The 20944-nt window shown below is 47.3% G+C and overlaps 1 protein-coding gene across 2 annotated transcripts in view; it reads left to right on the top strand.

The window, feature by feature from the left end:
* KDM1A (lysine demethylase 1A) overlaps nucleotides 1-20944 on the top strand; it is a 143575-nt gene that overhangs the window by 54273 nt on the left and 68358 nt on the right. For both annotated transcript variants that reach the window (XM_075908909.2, XM_075908908.2), the window contains 4 exons: nucleotides 2323-2415; nucleotides 4303-4409; nucleotides 15929-16010; nucleotides 20788-20882. In XM_075908909.2, coding sequence (XP_075765024.1) covers nucleotides 2323-2415; nucleotides 4303-4409; nucleotides 15929-16010; nucleotides 20788-20882 — 377 coding nt within the window. The remainder of the gene's footprint in view (nucleotides 1-2322; nucleotides 2416-4302; nucleotides 4410-15928; nucleotides 16011-20787; nucleotides 20883-20944) is intronic.

Here is a 20944-nt window from a genome sequence, read left to right as displayed (position 1 = left end):
AGGCCATCTGTGCGGGGCCAGTTAAATATTGGGCCACATTGCTGGCCCCATGTTCCTCCTGCCACCGCACGGCCGTGGCTACCATCTCGAAAGTTGTGAGGTACGCCTCCGGGTCATCCTCTGGCCCCATCTTCGTCAGTTGCACGGGCAGGGAGCCCAACGTTTTCCCCCGTCATCTTCTTCGGTCCAACCGGGACTCAGAGGGCCCGCGGTCTGGAGCCACTTCTCGTGCTGCACCGCCAGCTCCTGGACCAGCTGTCTTTGCTGGTCCTGGAACTGGGAGGCTAGCTGTTGCAGCATTTGCGCTTGCTGCTGTTGCTGCTGTCTCTGGGTCTCGCTCACCCAGTCCAAAAGCTGTTTCAGATCCATTGTACCTGCCAGGGTTAAAACGGGTTATCCCCCGTCCCCCGCGGCCTACTTCTTACCCTCACCCGCGTTGGTCTCCTACCCACATTCTCCTGCCCCGGGCGAGGGGTTCGGCAGACCCTGTCGCCGGACTCCGGCCCGTTGGTCCCGGAGTCTAGTCCAATTTAACGCCTTTGGGCACGATCACCCTGCTCAGCCGAGTCTGGGGAATCTGCGAACCCAGAGGTTGCCTGTCCCTTTAAGCGGGGTTCTTCCCCGCGGTTTCTGCCAGTGGCTCCGGCTCGTTGGCGCTGGTGCGCCCTGCAGCTCCCGATGACGGCGGGAGGAGAGGGGGACCAGGGCCCACCCTCTCCACCGGGTCCCAGCCCAGGGCCCCAAGCACAGGGGTCAGCTAGCTCCCTGTGCGGCGGACATGGGATTCCTTCCCGAAACGCGTCCACCCACGGACGCCAAAAGGGCCCCGCCCCGGGCTGCTTCCTCCCCGTCGGCCTCCCCGTGGGGTCCCCGTAGCCTACCGTGGCTCAGTCACTCGATGAGGGCGTAGTCTGTCCTTCGTCACAGGATCCAGTCCCGCCAGTGGTCAGCTGCCGCAGGCATCTTCAACCCCTCGCCGCAGGGGTCCTCGCTGGGAATCCGGGTTCCCCGGGGTGGCGTCTCCCCGTGTCGGCCCCAAACCCTGTGGGAGCCGGCCTCCGAGGGCGTGCCCCCTCCGCGCTGCCGGCGGGCCCTTTTTAAATGGCCCGCCGGAGATGACGTCTCACCGGCGCACCGCCCCTCCAGCATTGGCGCGCGCTCCTGTCCTGCCCGGCCTGTCAGCCCCTGTGCCTGCCGCCGGCATACGCGCGCCGGGAGCCAGACAGACCGCGGCTCTGTTTCTCCCTCAGCCCCCCTTGGCGTTCCTCCTTGCGGGCCATCTCCGGCCCGTCACAATTACCTTTTGAAAGAATTGGGAGTCAAACATTTCTTTACATTCTTGTACATTTCAAAAGGAAGACCCACAGGGAGCCCCAGGTCTCTGCTTTTGAAATGTAGAAGATCCCCAGCGAAACATTGGGCTCTTGTACACTTCAAAAGCAGAAGCAGCATGCCATTTCCCGCTGTTCCTCTATCTCCCCTCTGCTTACTACTCGCATACAAATTAAGTAAAGTCATTAAGCAGGAAGGGGATGTGACGTGGGTTCCTGAAATAGCCCTCACTAAAAATGCCAAAGGCAGTAGAGCAGGTATTCCTAAGGCTGGTTAAAACTCCTCAACTAATCACAAACTGTGCTTCTGATCCCCATGCTGATGTCAAGAAGCTTTTAAAAAATCACATATCCCTCTTATTGCATTCCATTTCTCTGGCTCTCCAGTCTGTACCTAAGACCAGTACAGCGAGAAGTTATTTTTGAAACTCTTCTCAATATGTAAAATGTTATTCTTAGGGCAAAGGACTAGCCACATTCCCGGGTCGTTAGTAGGATCAATCTTACCCAAAATATCCTGCTGCCAGCGAGTCCTTTAGTCTTTATAATTAAAAGATCATATTAAAGAAAAAAGAACAAGAAGATAGTAGTTGTTAAATGGCAAAGCAATCATATCAGGTTCTTAGAAATATTGAATTTTTTTGGCTTAAAAAGTCCCTCTTGAATACATCCACAGCTTGAATCTGTCATTCAGGCCTTTGTTTAAAGCTTTTTTGTACTCCAAAAGTAAGAAGCAAACAAGTGCTGGATAACTTTCCCTTGTGCTATATGCCCTACACAACATCTGCATTGCTCTTCATCTTTTGCTAAGTAAATGGTTTTTATTTACATGGGTGGGGTGAGTATAGCAAAGTCTCTTAAAGGTGGGCATGAGTGTAACTAGTTCTTCAGTTTGTGTAAATCCAGTGGGCCAGCCAGTTAATGTGACTATAGATTATTTTAATATAGCGAATAATTAAAATACATAATTATTTAATCTTTTATTTTGTAGGTGACACTGTTCTAGTTCACAGAGTGCACAGCTATCTAGAACGTCATGGTCTAATCAACTTCGGTATCTACAAAAGGGTAAAGCCTCTACCAAGTAGGTTTACAAATGATTTTAAATTAAATTTTTTTGTGTGGTCTGTGGGCCCAAAATGTACCTAATTTTTAGCACCATGATATTGGAACACTAGTAAAGGCTTTAAAGGTTATGCTGTTTGGTGTTCTTGATTTGGCTTCCACAATTTTTCTTTTGGCTGAAATTTTGCAATTTTTTCTGAGCCCAAAGTTGAATTATTTGACAAGTTTAACATTATATTTGTAGATATTTGTCATTCGTCACCACAATATGAGCACTGCTTACCCTATATTTGAGTTACTTTGGATTAAAATATGTTTCACATTTCACAAGTATTTCACACTTTATTGTACGTTTGTGTAACACTTGGGTTTTAAAATTTCCCAACTTGCTGTAGTCTTAGTTCTTACTGAAGTGGCTGGGAAATAGTCTAATATTATTGTGCAAGAGCAGTACATTTTTTTAAAGTTTTTTGAAGTTATATATAGCTTTTCTACTTTTTTTTTTTTTTAATAGAGTCCTTTAAAGATATAGTCATGGAGGGAGGCGAGGTCCTATCTATGCCATTATAGTAAACAAGCCTGTATGCATTATGGATGTTAAATTTTGATTAGTCACTGTGCCTCTGCTTTTGAAATGTAGTAAGAGCTGCGGGTGGCTCTTGCTACATTTCAGAGGCCAAAGCACAGCAGTTGGGACCCAGTCCCCACTCGTGCCGGGTTCCTCGGTGCAACTCTGCCTCCCTTGTCCACTCACCACACCACAGAGACTGTGCTGGGGAGAATCGGCTTTTAAGCTGGCTCCCCCCAGCACTGGCTCCTGCACCCTCTTCCCCCACCCCACCACCACCTTTGCCGTCTCAAATACAGAGGCAGCAAGGGCAGGTGGGAAATGTGTGTAGTCCACTCAACTACACAATAAGTGTAGGTTTATCAGGTAGTCTATTATTTGACTACTCTTTTACATCCCTAAGATGCATCATCTCTCAAATTATTCACCCTTTTTCCTTAGTTTGAGGATCCTGCACTGGTGTGTGTGTGTGTGTGTGGGGGGGGTTCTTTTCTGTTTCCCCAGTGTTGCATTGTCATTGTTTGGATTGCCTTGCTTTGGGCATCCCATTTCCTGCTTAATTCAGGACTGCTTACAAGGTTTTGGGAAGCTGAGAGAATTGTAGTTTCCAGATGAAATGTGACTCACCTGTGGAAGCGAGGGATGTCATGCTAATTCACTTCTACTGACACTACCTCAAAGGTTCACAAATCTGAGTGTGATAGGAGTTTTGCTTGGGAACACAATTCAAAGAGGACTATTGCAGCTTCTCCATTATTTAAAAATAACTTCCCTTTCAAATCTAAGCCACCTCTATGGCCCTGTATGCCTGCATCTTGTACCGATGCCTGTGAATGTGTATAGATTGCACATTCAAACAAACATCTGACCCAATGCAGTCCTGCCCAATGCTTCCAACTTTCTCCATGAAACAGGGAAAGACACATTCCTTCAGAATGACAAGTGAGCTCATTCCTTTGCTCAGCTGCACAGTCCTCCTGCAACTGCCTCTTTTCCCAGAGAGGAAATGTCTGTTAGGGAGGTCCCTCCTGGTTAGGTACCATGCTGGCCCCCATTACCCTGTCTGAACATGCAATCTAGGGTCTTTACTGTTTTCTACCTAGATTGTGGTTTACCTGCATTTTCTTATCATTAACTTCTGCTGGCTACTAAGTACTGACTACATTTAATTGAGAATTATACATTTTTTTTCCTTCTAATAATTAGCTGTGATGAAGCATTATTAGAATGTTTTGAAGTAGACTTCCATCCTTAATTTCAGGACTGAAATTTACTTGGACTCCTATGCTTGTACCATTACACATGTGTAGCCAATAACTTATGCTTTCATTTTTCTAGCGAAGAAGACTGGCAAGGTGATCATTATAGGTTCTGGAGTCTCTGGCTTGGCTGCAGCTCGCCAGTTACAGAGTTTTGGGATGGATGTCACGCTTCTGGAAGCCAGGGTATGAACTTGCTGATCAAAGAGAGAATTTAGCTAATGAAATTTATTTAGCCAATATTTACAAGTGATAAAGTACTGGTATGATTGGATGCTCTGTAACAACATACAGTGGGACTAGGAACTTCTGGCTGTGACCATTGCCAATTCAGGTGGGCAACTAGGTAGGTGGCTGGATTTCCTTCAGCTCAGAAACAGGAATATTCCTTTTTATTTGTTCAGTGTACCTGACTCTTAAAAGTGCAGTAGTGCCATCATACTTCTTGACCAGGAGCTGCAACCAGTGCTGTTCTATTACTCTTGTGAAGTCCAGAAGATCATTAGAAAAGCCCTTTCCATGTTTCCACCAATATTGAGATGGAATTCTTTGGCCTCAGAGTGCATCTTTTGGCAGTTGTCCATGCAAGAATGTGATCCAAAACAATCTGCTTCCTTGATTAGTGAGCCTTGTGATCTAATTTTCATTCTTTCATCTCCCTAGCAGTCCATCCAGAATATAACACACTTCAGTTATATCAAATATCACAGCAGCACCACAGCCTGTTTTTCTCCATAATAGAGAAAGCATAGTGTTTGGGGTGAGGGTGTCTGGCATAAGCCAGGTGACTGGCTGGAAGGTCTTGCTCACATGTTCAGGGTCAGGAAGAAATTTTTCGCCAGGCCAGATTGGCAGAGACCAGTGAGGGGATAGAGAGGCAGGTTCACTTTCCTTTGCAATATGGAGCACAGTTTATTTGCATGTTTAAACTAGTGTAAATGGCAAATTCTCTGTAACTTGAAGTCATTAAATCATGATTCAATTACTTTTGTAACTCAGTCAAAGGAACTAGGACTGTTACAGAAGTTGGTGGGTGAGGTTCTGTGACCTAATGTGCAGGCAGTTAGACTAGATGCTCATGATGATCCTTTCCAGCCTTAAAGTCAGTCAGTCTTCCATCTAACTCCTTATGTTCAGCTGGATGGACTTTGTAGGAAAATGCCTTATGGGCAGGGCTCGACAAATCACTGAATCTACAGCAGCAGAGAGGCATGAGCAGTGCCTGCGTTGCCTAGGGCAAGACCATTCTGTCAGTCTGTGCTCACATTGTTAGAAGCTCGTCCCGCACTCTAAGAGGGTGACAAAATTACACAGAAGACTAGTCTTTTGGACAACATGGCTGTGTCACAGCCTCATTCGACATCGCCTCCCCTCTTCCCCCCAGTTACAGAGAACACTCTTGGGCAGGAGGAGCACTACCAAGCAGGGACGTGCTAGAGAGCAGGATCTAGAGTGAAGCATGAAACACTCCTGGTCCCCTGCTGAGCCTCAGCCTCTCAGACAAACAGACGAAGGAGGCTGATCAGAGTGCCACAAGTGCAGGGCTCTCAAAAGCAGGATAAGGGGTCTGGCTTAAAGAAAAGCTGTGACCCTAATATGAAGCACTGAGCTGCTGGCCATGCTTGTAGCTCTCCACACAGTAACATGGTACTGCGGAGGAGCAAGCAAGCTGCAGTACCATTGGTACCGACGCAGGCAGCTGTATGGAGCTACATAGCAATGTATCTGCATACTTTGGTACCAAGGCTCATGAGAGATGGACCTCACAGTAGGATTGGTACCATGCTCACCAGTAGTCAGTACCGATGGCATCTCACGGGGTAGAGGTTCTCTGTTCTCCTCGACACCAGCATCAGAAACATCAGCTAGATTTAGTGATGATGAGGAGGAGCAGCCAATGGGTCAGCACCTCCTAAACGGTCTTGGAACCTTCCAAAGTCATGCCCTCTATATGCGGAACCACAACAACCGCAAATGTGGAAATGTTAGAGGGCACAAGTGGATGCCCCCACCGATGCCCCCTTCCCCCCCAGTGGGCCTATTAGGACTCTGTGGTGCCGTACTGACCCCACAGTTGTGTGGACTGTGCCCCAGCAGCATAGTGTGCGCATGTGCAGGGCTCGCCGAACCGCGGCGAGCCTTGCTCGCCAGCTGTGCTGTCCGGCGATCTGCGCACGTGCAGATTGCCCAAACCCGGCTCTTCCGGGTTACAATCTACTCGCCTGTGGCCAGTAGATTGTATTATTTGTCGAGTCCTGCTCATGTGAATACCCGAAGGTGAGCTGACGGGAACCGAGCTGACCCCGACAGTCAGTCACCTATGGAGGATGCAACACAGGCTTCTCTATTCTGTCCAATAATTCCTATTCCACGACGGAGGAAGACAGTCTCCCGCATCACCAGTCAGAGGGGATGACTTTGGAAGGTTCCAAGACCATTTAGGAGGGTCGTGGAGACCCTTGCCATAAAACTTTCCAATGTAACACAGTCCAAATATGATCTCACGAGCATGCTCATCTTACCTCAACGTACCAGGCTGGCTTTACCGATGAACAAAGCATTGATGGAACTAGCTAAATTCACCTGGAAAACTCCGGAATCAGTGCCTCCAATATCGCAAAAGCTAGACAATGCCTCCACAGAGGTCCAATTCCTCCTTTCTCTCCCTTCCCCTAATTCACTAGTGGTCGAAGCAGCCAATCAGAGGGGGAAACAACAAAAGTACCGAGAACACCAAGCCGTGATAAAGAGACAAAAAGGCTGGACGCTATGGGGAAGAGAGCCTACTCCTCAGCCTCCCTCCAGCTGCACGTTGCAAATTGTGGCCCCACTAGCAAAATAGTTCACAACATGGTTGAATCATTCAATTCCTTTGTTCAATGTATACCAGAGGATGTGAAGGAGCAATTTGAATCAAATAGAGAAGGCTCATTGATTCCCCAAACAGCTCTACAGGCTGCATTAGATACAGTGGATACGGTGGCCAGGTTGAGGGCATCCGCAGTAGTGAGAATATGGATGTCATGGTTGTACTGTCGGGGTTCCCAAGGGAAGTTCAGTCCGAACATCGAGGATCTCCCATCCAAAGGTGAGAAGCCCTTTGCAGAGGCAACAAAGCTGAGCTCTCCATGCATTGAAGGACTCCAGGGTGATGCTCCACACACTAGGGATACAACTGCCCAGAGCCAAGAGGCAACAATACGAACAATATAAACAGAGGTTCAGACCATCAGGGGATACACAACAGCAAAGACCCAGTGAGAACAAAAGGTGTATGAGTGAAACTTGACGAAGACAGTCAAATGAGCAATCATCAACCCTGGCCTCACGTCCGGAAATTTGAGAATTTGGTCGAGGGTACAAAAGCCCCCGATTTCTCCAGGGTAGGTACAACCAAGCAGACAAATATTTGGAGAGACTTGCCGCATTCTACTCAGCATGGAAAACCATGAACTCGGATCAGTGGGTCCTAGAAAGAATATGAACCAGATACGGCATACCGTTTACAGCAGTTCCACCAAACCAACTCTCTTCCCCCCTCTCTCTCATGAGTTGGCTCTCCCAGAAAAAGCACAGCGCCTCCTAGAACTAGGTGCTATAGAGGAGGTACCCAGCTGCTACAGAGGAAGGGGATTTTATTCTCGATACTTTTTGTCAAGAAATCAGGGGGGTGTAGGTCTATCTTGGACCTATGTGCACTCAAACGGTTCGTCAAGTATCAACGGTTCAAGATGGTCACGCGAGCAAAGATCATACCGACCTTGGAGAAAGGCGCATGGCTCGACCTCAAGGATGCACATTTTCATATATCTCTTCACCTAGCTCTCAGACAATTCCTCAGGTTCTCCATCAAGGGCTTACACTATCAGCACAGGGTGCTCCCCTTTGGGCTGTCGACAGCACCCACAGTCTCTTCCAAAGTTCTGTACGTAGTAGCCGCATACCTGCGAAGAAAACAAACATTTCCATATCTTGACGATTGTTTGTTCGTGGTGTCCTCCTATGATGACACAGAACAATCACGGGAGCCCACAGGATCATTATTCGACACACTCGGACTCTTCCTGAATTTGGAAAAGTGCACCCTCACTCCTACCCAGACGCAGGACTTTTTAGGGGTACAATTGGCCTGCACTCGAGGCATAGCCTAGCCTCGCTGCCCACCCACTGCTGGTCGAGAATGTACGTACACGATCAAGTTGCACAGAGTGGCACACGCCATTGCATGTACATGCCTGCAAATACTCGGACACATAAGTGTCCCAAATGCCCATCTCCATATGAGGCTGTTGCAGGCATGGCTACGCTCCGTGTACTCTAAATTGGTGGATAGACTTAAACAATGTTGGTATAGGACTTCTACTTCAGACACGACATCATCCGTGTCACTCACGACTATCCTGCTGGGATGGGGAGTCCATCTGGGGAGTGTGATATTACAGGGACAGTGGACATGCAAAGAGTCCCAGCTTCACATCAGTGTGCTGGAGCCCAGAGCAGTCGGGGCATGCTCCCAACTGCTTCTGCACATATGAAACAAAACTGTAAAGATATTGCCATTGTGAAATTGTCTGACACATTACATAAACAGGCAGGGGGGAGCGAGGTCTTCAGCCTATGTGCAGAAGCAATGAAACTATGGCTCTGGTGTATTATGCACAATGCTACGTCTATTGCTATACATTTGCCGGACAAGGACAATGTACTAATGGATGCCCTTAGCAAACAATTCCCACAGAACCACAAAGAGGAGATCAACAAATCTGTCAGAGGTCCCTCTGCATTGTTCCAGAGCGGGCAGTGGACCATGAGCTTTAGGAGATGCATTTGCAATGCACTGGGTTGTCCCACTAGCGTATGCATTTCCACCTATATCTGTAATACACCAAACGGTAATACAGGTCAAACAGGAAGCAGCACGAGTCATAGTCCCAATTGGCAGACACAGATTTGGTATCCTAGCATACTCCAACTCAGCACACGTCAGCTGTACAAGTTTTTCCTGGTACAAGCTCTCTTGACTCAGGACAGGGGGTATAAACCACACCCCAAGCTACATACACTAAACCTGCGAGCCTGGATGCTTGTTGGCTCTCAGACAAAGAGCTAACGCTGTCTCGAAGGGTCAGAAACATCTTAATTCCAGGAGACCCATTACGAGACTAACTTATCTGCAGAGGTGGGCCAGATTTGCGGCCTGGAATTCGGGCATCGATGGCATATTTCCTTAACTTGCTGCCAAGAATATTGTGGGTGACTGTATCACAAGCCTTGCTAAAGCTGGCACTGGGGGCTTTGGGAGGACCAGCAACAGCTTATTTGAATATTCATTTGTATAATGAATATGCAAATGACTGTTATCAGTCCTCCAAAAGCTTGAGAATGGATGTACTGGTCTCTGGGTCAAAAAGTTTGGGAACCCTTGCTCTACACCCTTTCCAGTTTCTCCATCTTTTTTGAAATGTGGTGCTCAGAACTTGGCACAGTACTCCAATTTAGGCCTAATCAGCTCAGCGTACAGCAGAAGAATTACTTCTCTTATCTTGCTCTCAACACTTCTGTTAATGTGTCCCAGAATCACGTTTGCTTTTTTTGCAACAGCGTCACATTGTTGACTCATTTAGCTTGTGGTCCACTATGATGCCTAGATCTCTTTCTGCAATACTCCTTCCTAGACTTGCTTCCCATTCTGTATGTGTGAAACTGATTGTTCCTTCCTAAGTGAAGCACTTTGCATTTGTCCTTATTAAACTTAATCCTATTTACCTCAGACCATTTCTGGAGTTTTTCCAGATCATTTTGAACTATGACCCTATGCAGTTGCAACCCCTCCAATGCAGTTGCAACCCCTCCCAGCTTAATATCATCTGCAAACTTAATAAGCGTACTCTCTATGCCAGTATCTAAATCGTTGATGAAAATATTTAACAGAACTGGTCCCAAAACAGACCCCCTGTAGAATCCCACTTGTTATGCCCTTCCAGCAGGATTGTGAACCATTAATAACTACCCTGAGAATGGTTATCCAGCCAGTTATGCATCTACCTTATCGTAGTCCCATCTATGTTGTATTTGCCGAGTTTATTGATAAGAAGATTGTGCGAGACCATATCAAATGCCTTACTAAAGTGTAGGTAAACCACATCCACCTCTTCTCCCTTATCCGCAAGACTTGTTAGCCTATGAAAGAAAGCTATCAGATTGGTTTGACATGATTTGTTCTTTACAAATCCATGCTGGCTGTTACCTATCACCTTATTATCTTCTAGGTGTTTGCAGATGATTTCCTTAATTACTTGCTCCATTATCTTTCCTGGCACCGAAGTTAAACTGAATGGTCTGTAGTTTCCTGGGTTATTCTTATTTCCCTTTTTGTAGATGGGCATGATATTTGCCCTTTTCCAGTCTTCTGGAATCTCTCCCGTCTTCCATGATTTTTCAAAGATGATAGCTAAAGGCTCTGATACCTCCTATCAGCTCCTGAGTATTCTAGGATGCATTTAATCAGGCCCTGGTGACTTGCAGACATCTGTCTTTTTCTAACTGATTTTTAACTTGTTCTTTTTTATTTTATCTTAAACCCCATCCCTTCCCTCTAGCAGTCACTGTTAGGCATTCCATCATCATCAGACTTCTTGGTGAAGACCAAAACAAAGACGTCATTAAATGCCTCTGCCATTTCCAAGTTTCCTGTTACTGTTTCTCCTATCTCACTGAGCAGTGGGCCTACCCAGTCCTTAGTCTTCCTCTTGCTTCTAATATATTTATAGAATGTTGTCTTGTTACTCTTTATACCTGTAGCTAATTTGAGCTCGTTTTGTGCCTTTGCCTTTCTAATCTTGCCCCTGCATACCTGTATTGTTTGCTTATATTCATCCTTTGAAAATTGTCTTAGTTTATACTTTTTATGATTTCTTTATGATTTTTAGATTATGCAAGTTCTCCTGGTTAAGCCAAGGCAGGTTTTTTTACCATACTTTCTCTCTCTTTCCTATGCAGTGGAATAGCTTTCTTTTGGACCCTTAATGTTCCTCTGAAAAATTTCGAACTCTCTTGAGTTATTTTTCTCCTTAGTCTTGCTTCCCATGGGACCTTACCTAACCGCGCTCTGAGTTTACCGAAGTTTGTCTTCCTGAAATCCATTGTCTGTTTTGCTGTTCTCCCTTCTACCATTCCTTAGAATCACGAACTCTATGATTTCATGATAACTTTCACCCAAGCTGCCTTCCACTTTCAAATTCTCAACCAGCTTCTCCCGATTTGTTAAAATCAAATCTAGAACAGCTTCTCCCCACTAGGTTTTTCAACCTTCTGAAATAAAAAGTTGTCTTCAATGCAGTCCAAGAACTTATTGGATAGTCTGTGTACTGCTGTTAGTTTCCCAACATATGTCTGGATAGTTGGAAGTCCCCCATCACCACCAAATCCTGCACTTTTGGATGATTTTGTTGTTGTTTTAAAAAAAAGCCTCACCCACCTCTACCTGGGTAGGTGGCCTGTAGTAGACCCCTAGCATGTCATCACCCTTGTTTTTTTACCTTTTAGCCTAATCCAGAGACTTTCAACACATCTGTCTCTTCCGTCCATCTACACCTCAATCCAAATGTATACATTTTTAATATATAAGTCAAGACCTCCTCGCTTTTTTCCTCACCTATCCTTCCTGATTAAGCTGTACCCTTCTATACCAATATTTGAATCGTGTATTATCCCACCAAGTCTCTCTTATACTAACAATGTCAGTTGTGTGTGTGTGTGTGTGTGTGTGTTAGCACTTCCAGTTCTTCCTGCTTATTACCCATACAACTTGCATTTGTATATAGGCATCTAAGATACTGATTTGATCTTGCCTCCCAGTTCTGCCTTGCCTCTCCTTTTTCTCTGCTGTTATAGCCCACACTCCCTCCCATTTCTGGCCCATCTCTCACGTCTCTATGTTCTTTGTTTACCTGTGGGCTTTGGTCATCTGCCCCTGACTAACTTAGTTTAAAGTCTTCCTCACTAGGTTAGCTAGTCTGCCTCCAAATATAGTCTTCCCTTTCCTCGAAGGGTGAACCCCATCCCTGCTTAGCAGTCCTTCTTGGAATAGCATTCCGTGGTCGAGGAAGCCAAAGCCCTCCTCGTGACACCATCTTCGCAGCCAGGCATTCACTTCCAGGATGCACCTGTCTCTGTCTTTGACAGGAAGGACTGAAGAGAATACCACCTGTGCTCCAAACTCCTTCACTGGTACTCCCAAAACTCTGTAATCACTCTTCATCTACTCAGTGTCACACCTTGCAGTATCATTAGTGCCCACATGGATGAGTAGCTTGGGCTAGTAGTCAGAGGGCCGGATAATCCTCAACAATGCCTCCGTAACATCTCAGATATGGGCCCCTAGCAGGTAGCATATCTCCCAAGATGACATGTCAGGGCATCTCTGACCACCAGTACCTTACATTTCCTCCTCCCAGTGGTGGCAGCAGACCTACCAGCCATGGGGGTATGAGGCTTTTCCTCCTGAGCTGTAGGGGGGTGATTAGTTATTTTCTGTATCAAGAAGAGTGTAACGGTTTCCCAGTACCACGGTGGGAGGGTTGGGAGCAGGAGTGGAGCACTGCCTGCTGCTAGAAGTGACCAGCTGCCAGCTACCTCAGCTGTCTCCACATGAATACTGTCCAGGAATTCCTCATGGATTTGGATGCTCCTCAGCTTAGCCACCTCCTCTTTTAGCTCTCCCACCTGCTGCCTGAGATTCTACCAGCAGGCACCTTTCACATTGGATGGTTTCTTCCCTTCCCCCCATCCCATCAGCCTGGATTTCAGTAAGTGGGAATTGCAAACTACAGTCCTGCAAAACCACACCAGGATTTGGGTAGAGGCATCCATGATCAGGTGCTCTGTCTGGCTACAGGTGCAGGTGGAGAAGACAGAAGCAGTCCTGGCACAGGTGTTGCAGATCTTCCTGACCATAGCGGGCCTCCCTCTGTCAAACTCCCTCTTAAACCACCCCGGTCTGCAGCCCCCAGTCTGCTTCCCTCCCCTGGTTGCTCTGGCTTTTAAAGCCTGCTTGCCCAGATCAGGCCTACTCCCTTGTTAGTTACACAGGGGAAGGCTAATCCTAAGGCTGATCAAAGGCAATTAAGGGAACAAAGGATCAAACATTCTCCAGACACACATGCCCAACTGCCACAGTAACTGAAACTGAAATCGGAGGATATTGTCATGGGTGATAGGACACTTACTGAATGGATGAGTCATCTCAGACCTGGCATTTACCTCCAAAGAACCAAACTGCTGGTTCTCAGTGAGAGCCCTTCCAAGCAGACACAACACCCTGAAGTCCAGAAGGAGAGGCCAGGGAAAACCGTTGAAAGTGCCCACATTGACACTAATCAGCTCGGCACCTAGTCTCTGACACTGGATGTTGCCACAGACTAATGTTCCTTCTAATTTTTTCCATCTAAGTGTGGAATGCATTTTATATGTACTGATGCATGTGCAAATGTGCACCACTAGTGGAAATAAAACCTAGCTGTGAGCGCTGTGCTAATCAGCTGGGTGGCATTGGAATCTCTCTGAAGCTGGGCACTTGTGCAACCACTCTCAGTGAATGCTGCCCCAGACACTGGACAGACTGAGGCTGTGTCTAGATTACAAAGAAAAGTTAGATATTTTCCACTTTTCTTCCAAAGGAGCTTTTCTGACATATTTGGCCTGTCTACACTAGGCTGAATGCTGGGGGGGGGGGGGAGCCTCTTTCTTCCTTGTAGAATGAGTTTTGCAGAGATGCCGAAAAACCGTGTTTTTCAGAAAAGCAGACATGTTTCTTGGATACGGCGGAGCTTTTCTGGGATGCCTCTAGTATCCTGGAAAAATCTCTACAATCTAGACATACCCAGACACAGCACCTGTGCCTTCAGTACTAACATTCTCATTAGACTTGTCATTCAACAGAAAGGTAAGACTGAATGGTAGGGTCAGGTGGATAGCAGATGTGGCTCCAGACACAGTAGGGGCACCATCCTGGAGAGAAGAGAGCGATAATTACACCAAAGACCGGACATAGGAGCTCTTTGTTAAAGGAGGAGGTGATGACAGGTAAGCCATCACTGATGAAGAGTGTGGTTAAGGAACTGATGTATACCTTCATGGAACTCTTCAGAGGTCACCCTTGGCATGATACAACACCCAGAGGAAGGGCCAAGACACCAGCACATGGCATTGCCATTCAGAAAGCACTGCTTTTTCTTACTGTCATCACATTATTATACCTTCTCCCTGGTGTTGAGTAGGGACCCCCCCTCTCTTCTGATCATGACCCCAGACCCTGTGCCAAGATTTCTCTCGCAAGATGCTATCCCAGCAAACACAAGTAGCATTGAACCAGTTAGCCAAAACTGAGCAGGTACCTATATATCATTGCACCCTGGCTTGACTGGGGGCTATCTTTCAGGTGTTTCACATCAGAGCCCGTTCCTCTAGATCCAGGAAGAGGAGATCAGGCTCCTTGGAGGCATTTCAGCCCAATCTGCCAATATCAGTCCAAGGAGCGCTGGGAGTCATGGAAGAACAGCTTCTCCAGTCCCCATTAAAAGTTGTCATCCTGATGGGACAAGGCAGTCATAGCATTCCAGCTCCATTGATTGAAGACTTTATAGCATTTCTGAGTCTCCTAGCTTGCATGGCAGAGAGTTTTTAAATGTTTAAATCTTTCATGAGAGAAATCGCATTCATTTTATTAATGTTTTGACCACATCCGCCTAGGTCAGAATTGCTCTTCCCTATAAATGAGGGCATACTAGAGCTAACCACATGGTCTAGAAAACAATAGCTACCTTTCAGCCCATATCTACATGGATGCAGAAGTGCTTATCAGGTGCCACCAAAGTCTTTCTTTGAGCGCTTCTATTCCACTCAAACCCAGGATCGTTAGTGGCAGTAGCCCAAGAACCTTTAAAATTGATGAGTGGAGAACATCTAAGGCAAGAGTGGGGAATCTTTTTTGGGTTCCCTCCCAATACACTTCATAGTCTTCTCAGGCTTCACATGCAGTTCATTCTGAAAATGATTTCAAATTTTCATTCAAACCAGTCAATCAGCCCACTTATTGTCTTCCCCAAGTTGCATATTCTGCAGTGGGAGGAAAGAAATGACTATGCATACTAGGTGTATCCAGCTCTTGGTTTATCAGACACTGTCTCCATCTGGTCTTAGTCATGGCTTAGTGTTATAAAGTTCAGGCAGTCTCTCAGAAAATGGCAGTATATCTCCTACTCCACTAGATGGCAAACCACATCCTCCATTGCTTCAGGAATATGCTAGTATCAGTACTCTGAAAGGCAGCAATGTGGAATAATCCACCAATCTGTTAAATACTAGACTTTCACTTGGAATCTGAGCAAGTAAGTTCTTGGTAAAGTAGTACTATGATCACTATTGACTAATGCAGATGAAACGCCTCATTCCTACCATCCCGAGGGGATGTTGCTTGTGGGATCTACTGTAACATATTCACAAAATCCTTGCTTAGCCTACAGTAATTCTGGATTCATGTGTTATATTCAGCTGAAAAAATAGCCTTATTGTAGCTCAGGTAACCTGTTTTAGATATCTGTGGCAGACTTTCAGGGGAGTGATTTTTGAAAGAGCGACTTCATTGCTCATATTTTTTCTAAATTTGATTGAATGAAAATAGCTGATATATTTTTATCTTTTTAAAGGATCGTGTAGGAGGAAGAGTTGCTACATTTCGCAAAGGAAACTATGTTGCTGATCTAGGTGCCATGGTCGTAACAGGGCTAGGTGAGTCATTCAAAATAGTGAACTTTAAAGGTTATAACCCTTCTTTTTTAATAACATTCTACTTTGGGTCTTTTCTAGGGATGTCATTGTGGAGTTGACTACATGATTAACCAATAAGCCTGGGCTTATTTGTTAATCCCATTGGCTATGTGGCACTTCTTCGCCCCTCCTTTGCTGCCTCTGTATCAGAGGCAGCAAGGAAGGGCGGGGGAGGTGGAGACCGGCTTTTAAGACAACACTCTATGCATGCCCACGTTGGTCAACTGAGCTTCCTCTCCCCACCACCACACCACACTCCTCCCATCTCCATTAGAGACAGCAGGGGGCACAGGTGCAAGCTGACTTTCAGGGGGAGCACTGGCTCCTGCCTTTACCCCTCCTCATGTGTAAACATGTAACTGCTAACATTTCAAGTGGTTACATGTTTACACAAATACCCAGTAGTTAACATCCTTTTGTCTCTTCTTCATTCAGGATGCCCTGATGCTCAATGAAGGAATCAGTCACAGTAGTAGTCAGTTTAGTGGAAATGTGTTGAGACCAGGGATGTCAAAGGTTAACTGGTAACAGTTGGGGGGCTGGAGCAGTTCTCCACCTGCCATGGGCAGGGGGCTGCTCCACTGCGAGCCCTCTCTGGGGCTGGACAACGGCTGCTTTCATCCAGAGCAGCCCCTATCGGTGATGGACCCAGGCACCTGCAGGCAGCGACTGCTACAGTGGGCCCAGGTACCCACAGGAAGGGGGCTGCTCCATCAGAGCAGCCTTTGTCCATGAGTAGCCTGGCCTGCTGTAGACAGGGATTGCTTCAGCAGGGGCTGAGAGCCAGAGGCAGCCCCAGGCCCCGCAGGCTGGGGTGGTTCCCAACCTGGATCCAACTTAGTTGGTTAACTGATTAAATGTTAGGTATGTGGAAATTTGGTCATACGCTTGGTGTGTCAGAAATGCCTTTTGCTGCCCTGTGAATAACAGTCTACGCTTGGCCAAGTGCCTGTTTTCCATTGTGTTTCCTTTGGGCCTTTCCCAGCTTAGTGGACCTCAGTGATGCATATCTGCACATCCTTATTTGTCTGTTACACCAGCGCTTTGTTTCACTGGGCCTTTGTGAACAGTTTGTTCTGTTTTTCCTTTGAACCTCTGGGAAATGCGTCCCTCTGGGTATTAACTCTCAAGGCTGTCCTGCTAGTTGCCACCATGTTAGAGTTCAGCTTATTTGTCATCAATGCTCCTTATCTATAGTCTCTCCTTGTATGGAATTGCTATGAGGAGCTTTAACAATATTTGAAAGCTTTTCTGGTTCCTGGGAAGATGTTCTGCACAAAATAGGCAATAGTTAATACAGGGCTACTCAACTCTGGAAGCCCCAGCGGTCACAATGATACTCACAGTACATGCCAAGGGCTGCAACTTAAGTGTGGTTGCAGATACATGCAAATATATATGCAGATAGCTTCTTTCACACTGACGGGCATGAATAAAAAAATTATGGCAAGACTACACAACACGCAGGCCCCATTTAAGTCAGTTTTTCTGATATTAATAAAATGTAATATTTACCTGATTTCCACCCATATGATAGCACTTTTAATGAGCAATGATAGTCCAGGAATTTAACTACTAAGCGCATATCAACAGAAGTCCATTATATTGATTACTTTTTTGTTTTAGCTTCCACCCACAGGCCAGAAACAAATGGGCTGCGGGCTGTAGAATCATAGAATATTAGGACTGGAAGAGACCTCGAAACGTCATTGTGTCCAGTCTAGTCTAGTGTTTCTCAACCATTTTTTGCTCATGACCCCCTTCTGAGCCTCGTTTACCTCTGTGGCGCCTCTCATAGCCGCTGTTAGTTGGAAAAAAGGTACATAATTTACCTAATGTTCCATTTTTTCCATGTGGCCCCCTAGAGGTAGGGTGTGGCCCTTGGGGAGCCATAAGACCCATGGTTGAGAACCGTTGGTCTAGACCATCCCTGATAGACATTTATCTAACCTACTCTTAAATCTCTCCAGAGATGGAGATTCCACAACATCCCTGGACAATTTATTCCAGTGTTTAACCACCCTGACAGTTAGGAACTTTTTCCTAATGTCCAACCCAAGCCTCCCTTAGCGCTGCAGTGTAGAAATAACACATCTATGCACAAAAACTATTTCAAAATAGCGTTTTGCTGTTTCGAAATAGCACGTCCACACTGAGCGGACTCTGAACCAAAGTTAAGGCTGTCCGGAACCAGTGCCGGCAGGGCATCGGGTTAGGACTTAGTGCGTGGGGCTGCTGCCTGAGGCTAACTGAGCTCTGTGCTTAAAGGGAACCTACTCACACCCTGGACAGAGAGTTCACAGATTCTCCACTTGCTTATCTATCTCGATGAGGGACAGCAAAGTGGGTCCATGGGGGGGCTGTCAGGATCCAGGAGGCCCTGAGGGAGAGCGTCCAACCCGAGGAGCCCTCAGAGCCTCCCTGGTCCTCCCCACCGGTGGCTTGTGCCCCATTCCTCCCTCATCCTTCCACTTACCCCTCCCTAGCCCCCCTTCCTGATGTCAATTAAAAGACACGTGTTCAAAAATAGAAACTGGGTTTATTGAACAAAACTGGTGGTAGGGAGGGGGAGGATGAACCTCTGGGGAGACTGGGAAAAGGAGGTGGGAGAGGGGAAGAGAGTGGGTGGGAGATGGGAGGGGGAAACCTAGGAGGAGGGAGCTGGAAGGGGCAAGCAAGGGGAAGAAGGGGGAGGGGAAGCTCAGGGTTGGGGGTCTGGCTGGACCAACTTGACTTCCATGCTAACCTGCTCCTGAGTTTCCATGTGGCCTTTGGTGGCCAGGCTGGCAGCTATCCTGCCATAGATGACCGCGTTCCTCCGTCTAGTGCGGAGATCATGGATGTTGGGGGCATCCTGCCCCCCCTCCCCCACCTGAATAAGGTCCATGATCTCCACCCTGGACCAGGAAGGCGCCTGCCTTCTCTAGTCCCTGTCAGGCTCCTGGGAGCTGGCAGACTGCTCCTGGGGAGTGGTGGAGGGCTGGCTGCCAGTGGCTGGCTGGCTCATGTTTTGGGGCCACTGGGTCAGGGGCCTCGGTGGCCACTGCTGGCTCTGGGCTGGCAGGCTTGGAGCTGGCACAGGCACTGTGACTTGGGTCTACCCCTTTAATGGTTCTGGGGCTGGGGGAGAGGAGAGTAAGTTTTCCTGGTTGTGCCCAGAGTGGCCGCCAGGGCTCCCTGGGAAGGGCTGGAGGCCCCCTATTTCGAATTACAGGCAGTCCCCGGGTTACGTACAAGATAGGGACTAGAGGTTGGTTTGTTAAGTTGAATTTGTATGTAAGTCGGAACTGGCTCCAGATTCAGCTGCTGCCACTGAAACTGACAAGGGGCTGACTACAGGAAGCCGGAGGCAGAGCTGCTCCTGGAATCAGCCTGATCAGTTTCAACAGCTGCTGAACCTGGAGCCTGGGACAGAACAGCTGGGGCGCTGCCCGGTAGGTTCCCACAGGACCAACCCGGCAGCACCCTAGCTGCTCTACCTGAGGCGTCCCGCAACAAAAGCCTGGTCTGCTGGGGGCAGGGAGGGGGCGCACTAGCTGCGCCCCCTCCCCCCCCAGCAGACCAGGGAGACCCGAGTAAAGCTGCACAGGCAGAGAGACCCCGCTGCCTGTGCAGCTTTGCTCCTGTCTCCCTGGGGTGCTGGGGGGGTCCAGCAAAGCCGCTGGGGCCCCCCCCCCAGCAGACCAGGGACACCCGAGCAAAGCCGCCGCCTGGGCAGCTTTGCTCCTTTGCCCGGGAGCAAAGCCGCCCAGGCGGCGGGAGCCCTGCTGCCTGGGCGGCTTTGCTCCCGGGCAAACGAGCAAAGCCGCCCAGGCGGTGGCTTTGCTCAAGTGTCCCTGGTCTGCAGGGGGGGGTCCAGCGGCTTTGCTGGACCCCCCCAGCACCCCAAGCAGACCAGGGAGACCGGGAGAAGCTTTTCTCGCCCCAGAGGACACGGGTGGCGACCTGCCGCCCGTGAGCTCCAGGGTGAGAAAAGCCCCGTTCGTAAGTGCGGATCCGACATATGTCGGATCCGTGTAAGTTGGGGACTGCCTGTAAGTGTCTACACAGCACTTAATTCGAAATAGCTATTTTGAATTTGGCGTTACTCCTCATAGAATGAGGTTTACCAAATTCGAATTAAGGTCACCGCTATTTCGAATTAAATTTGAAATAGGGGTTTGCATGTATATGCGCTATTAAAGTTAATTCAAAATAACGGCTGTTATTTCGAATTAACTTTGCAGTGTAGACATACCCTTACTTCAGTTTAAGCCTATTGCTTCTTGTTCTATCCTCAGAGACCAAGATGAACAAGTTTTCTCCCCCTACTTATGACATCCTTTTAGATACCTGAAAACCGCTATCATGTCCCCCTCTCAGTCTTCTCTTTTCTAAACTAAACAAACCCAATTCCTTCAGCCTTCCTTCATAGGTCATGTTCTCTAGACCTTTAATCATTCTTGTTTCTCTTCTCTGGACCCTCTCCAATTTCTCCACATCTTTCTTGAAATGTGGTGCCCAGAACTGGACACAATACTCCAGCTGAGGCCTAACCAGCACAGAGTAGAGTGGAAGAATGACTTCTCATGTCTTGCTCACAACACACCTGTTAATGCGGCCCCTGGGCTGCGTATTGAGTAGCCCCGAGTTAATGTTTTATTAGAATGACTGCTCAGAATTGTATTTATTGTTTTATTTTCAGACACCTTTTTATTCTATGCATGAATGTCAGATTTACTCTCACAATCTCTTCCAGGAGGGAATCCAATGGCTGTGGTCAGCAAACAAGTAAATATGGAACTGGCTAAGATAAAACAAAAATGCCCGCTTTATGAAGCCAACGGACAAGCTGTAAGTTGGCAAATTTTAAAAAACAGACTTTTCCCTAAAAATGGTTTGAAAAAAATATGTCA

This window comes from Pelodiscus sinensis, chromosome 26 (genome assembly GCF_052426305.1).
Source record: "Pelodiscus sinensis isolate ZL-2025 chromosome 26, ASM5242630v1, whole genome shotgun sequence".
Taxonomy (NCBI): domain Eukaryota; kingdom Metazoa; phylum Chordata; order Testudines; family Trionychidae; genus Pelodiscus; species Pelodiscus sinensis.
The sequence above is the reverse complement of the archived record's forward strand: the minus strand, read 5'-3'. Positions and strand labels throughout refer to the sequence as shown.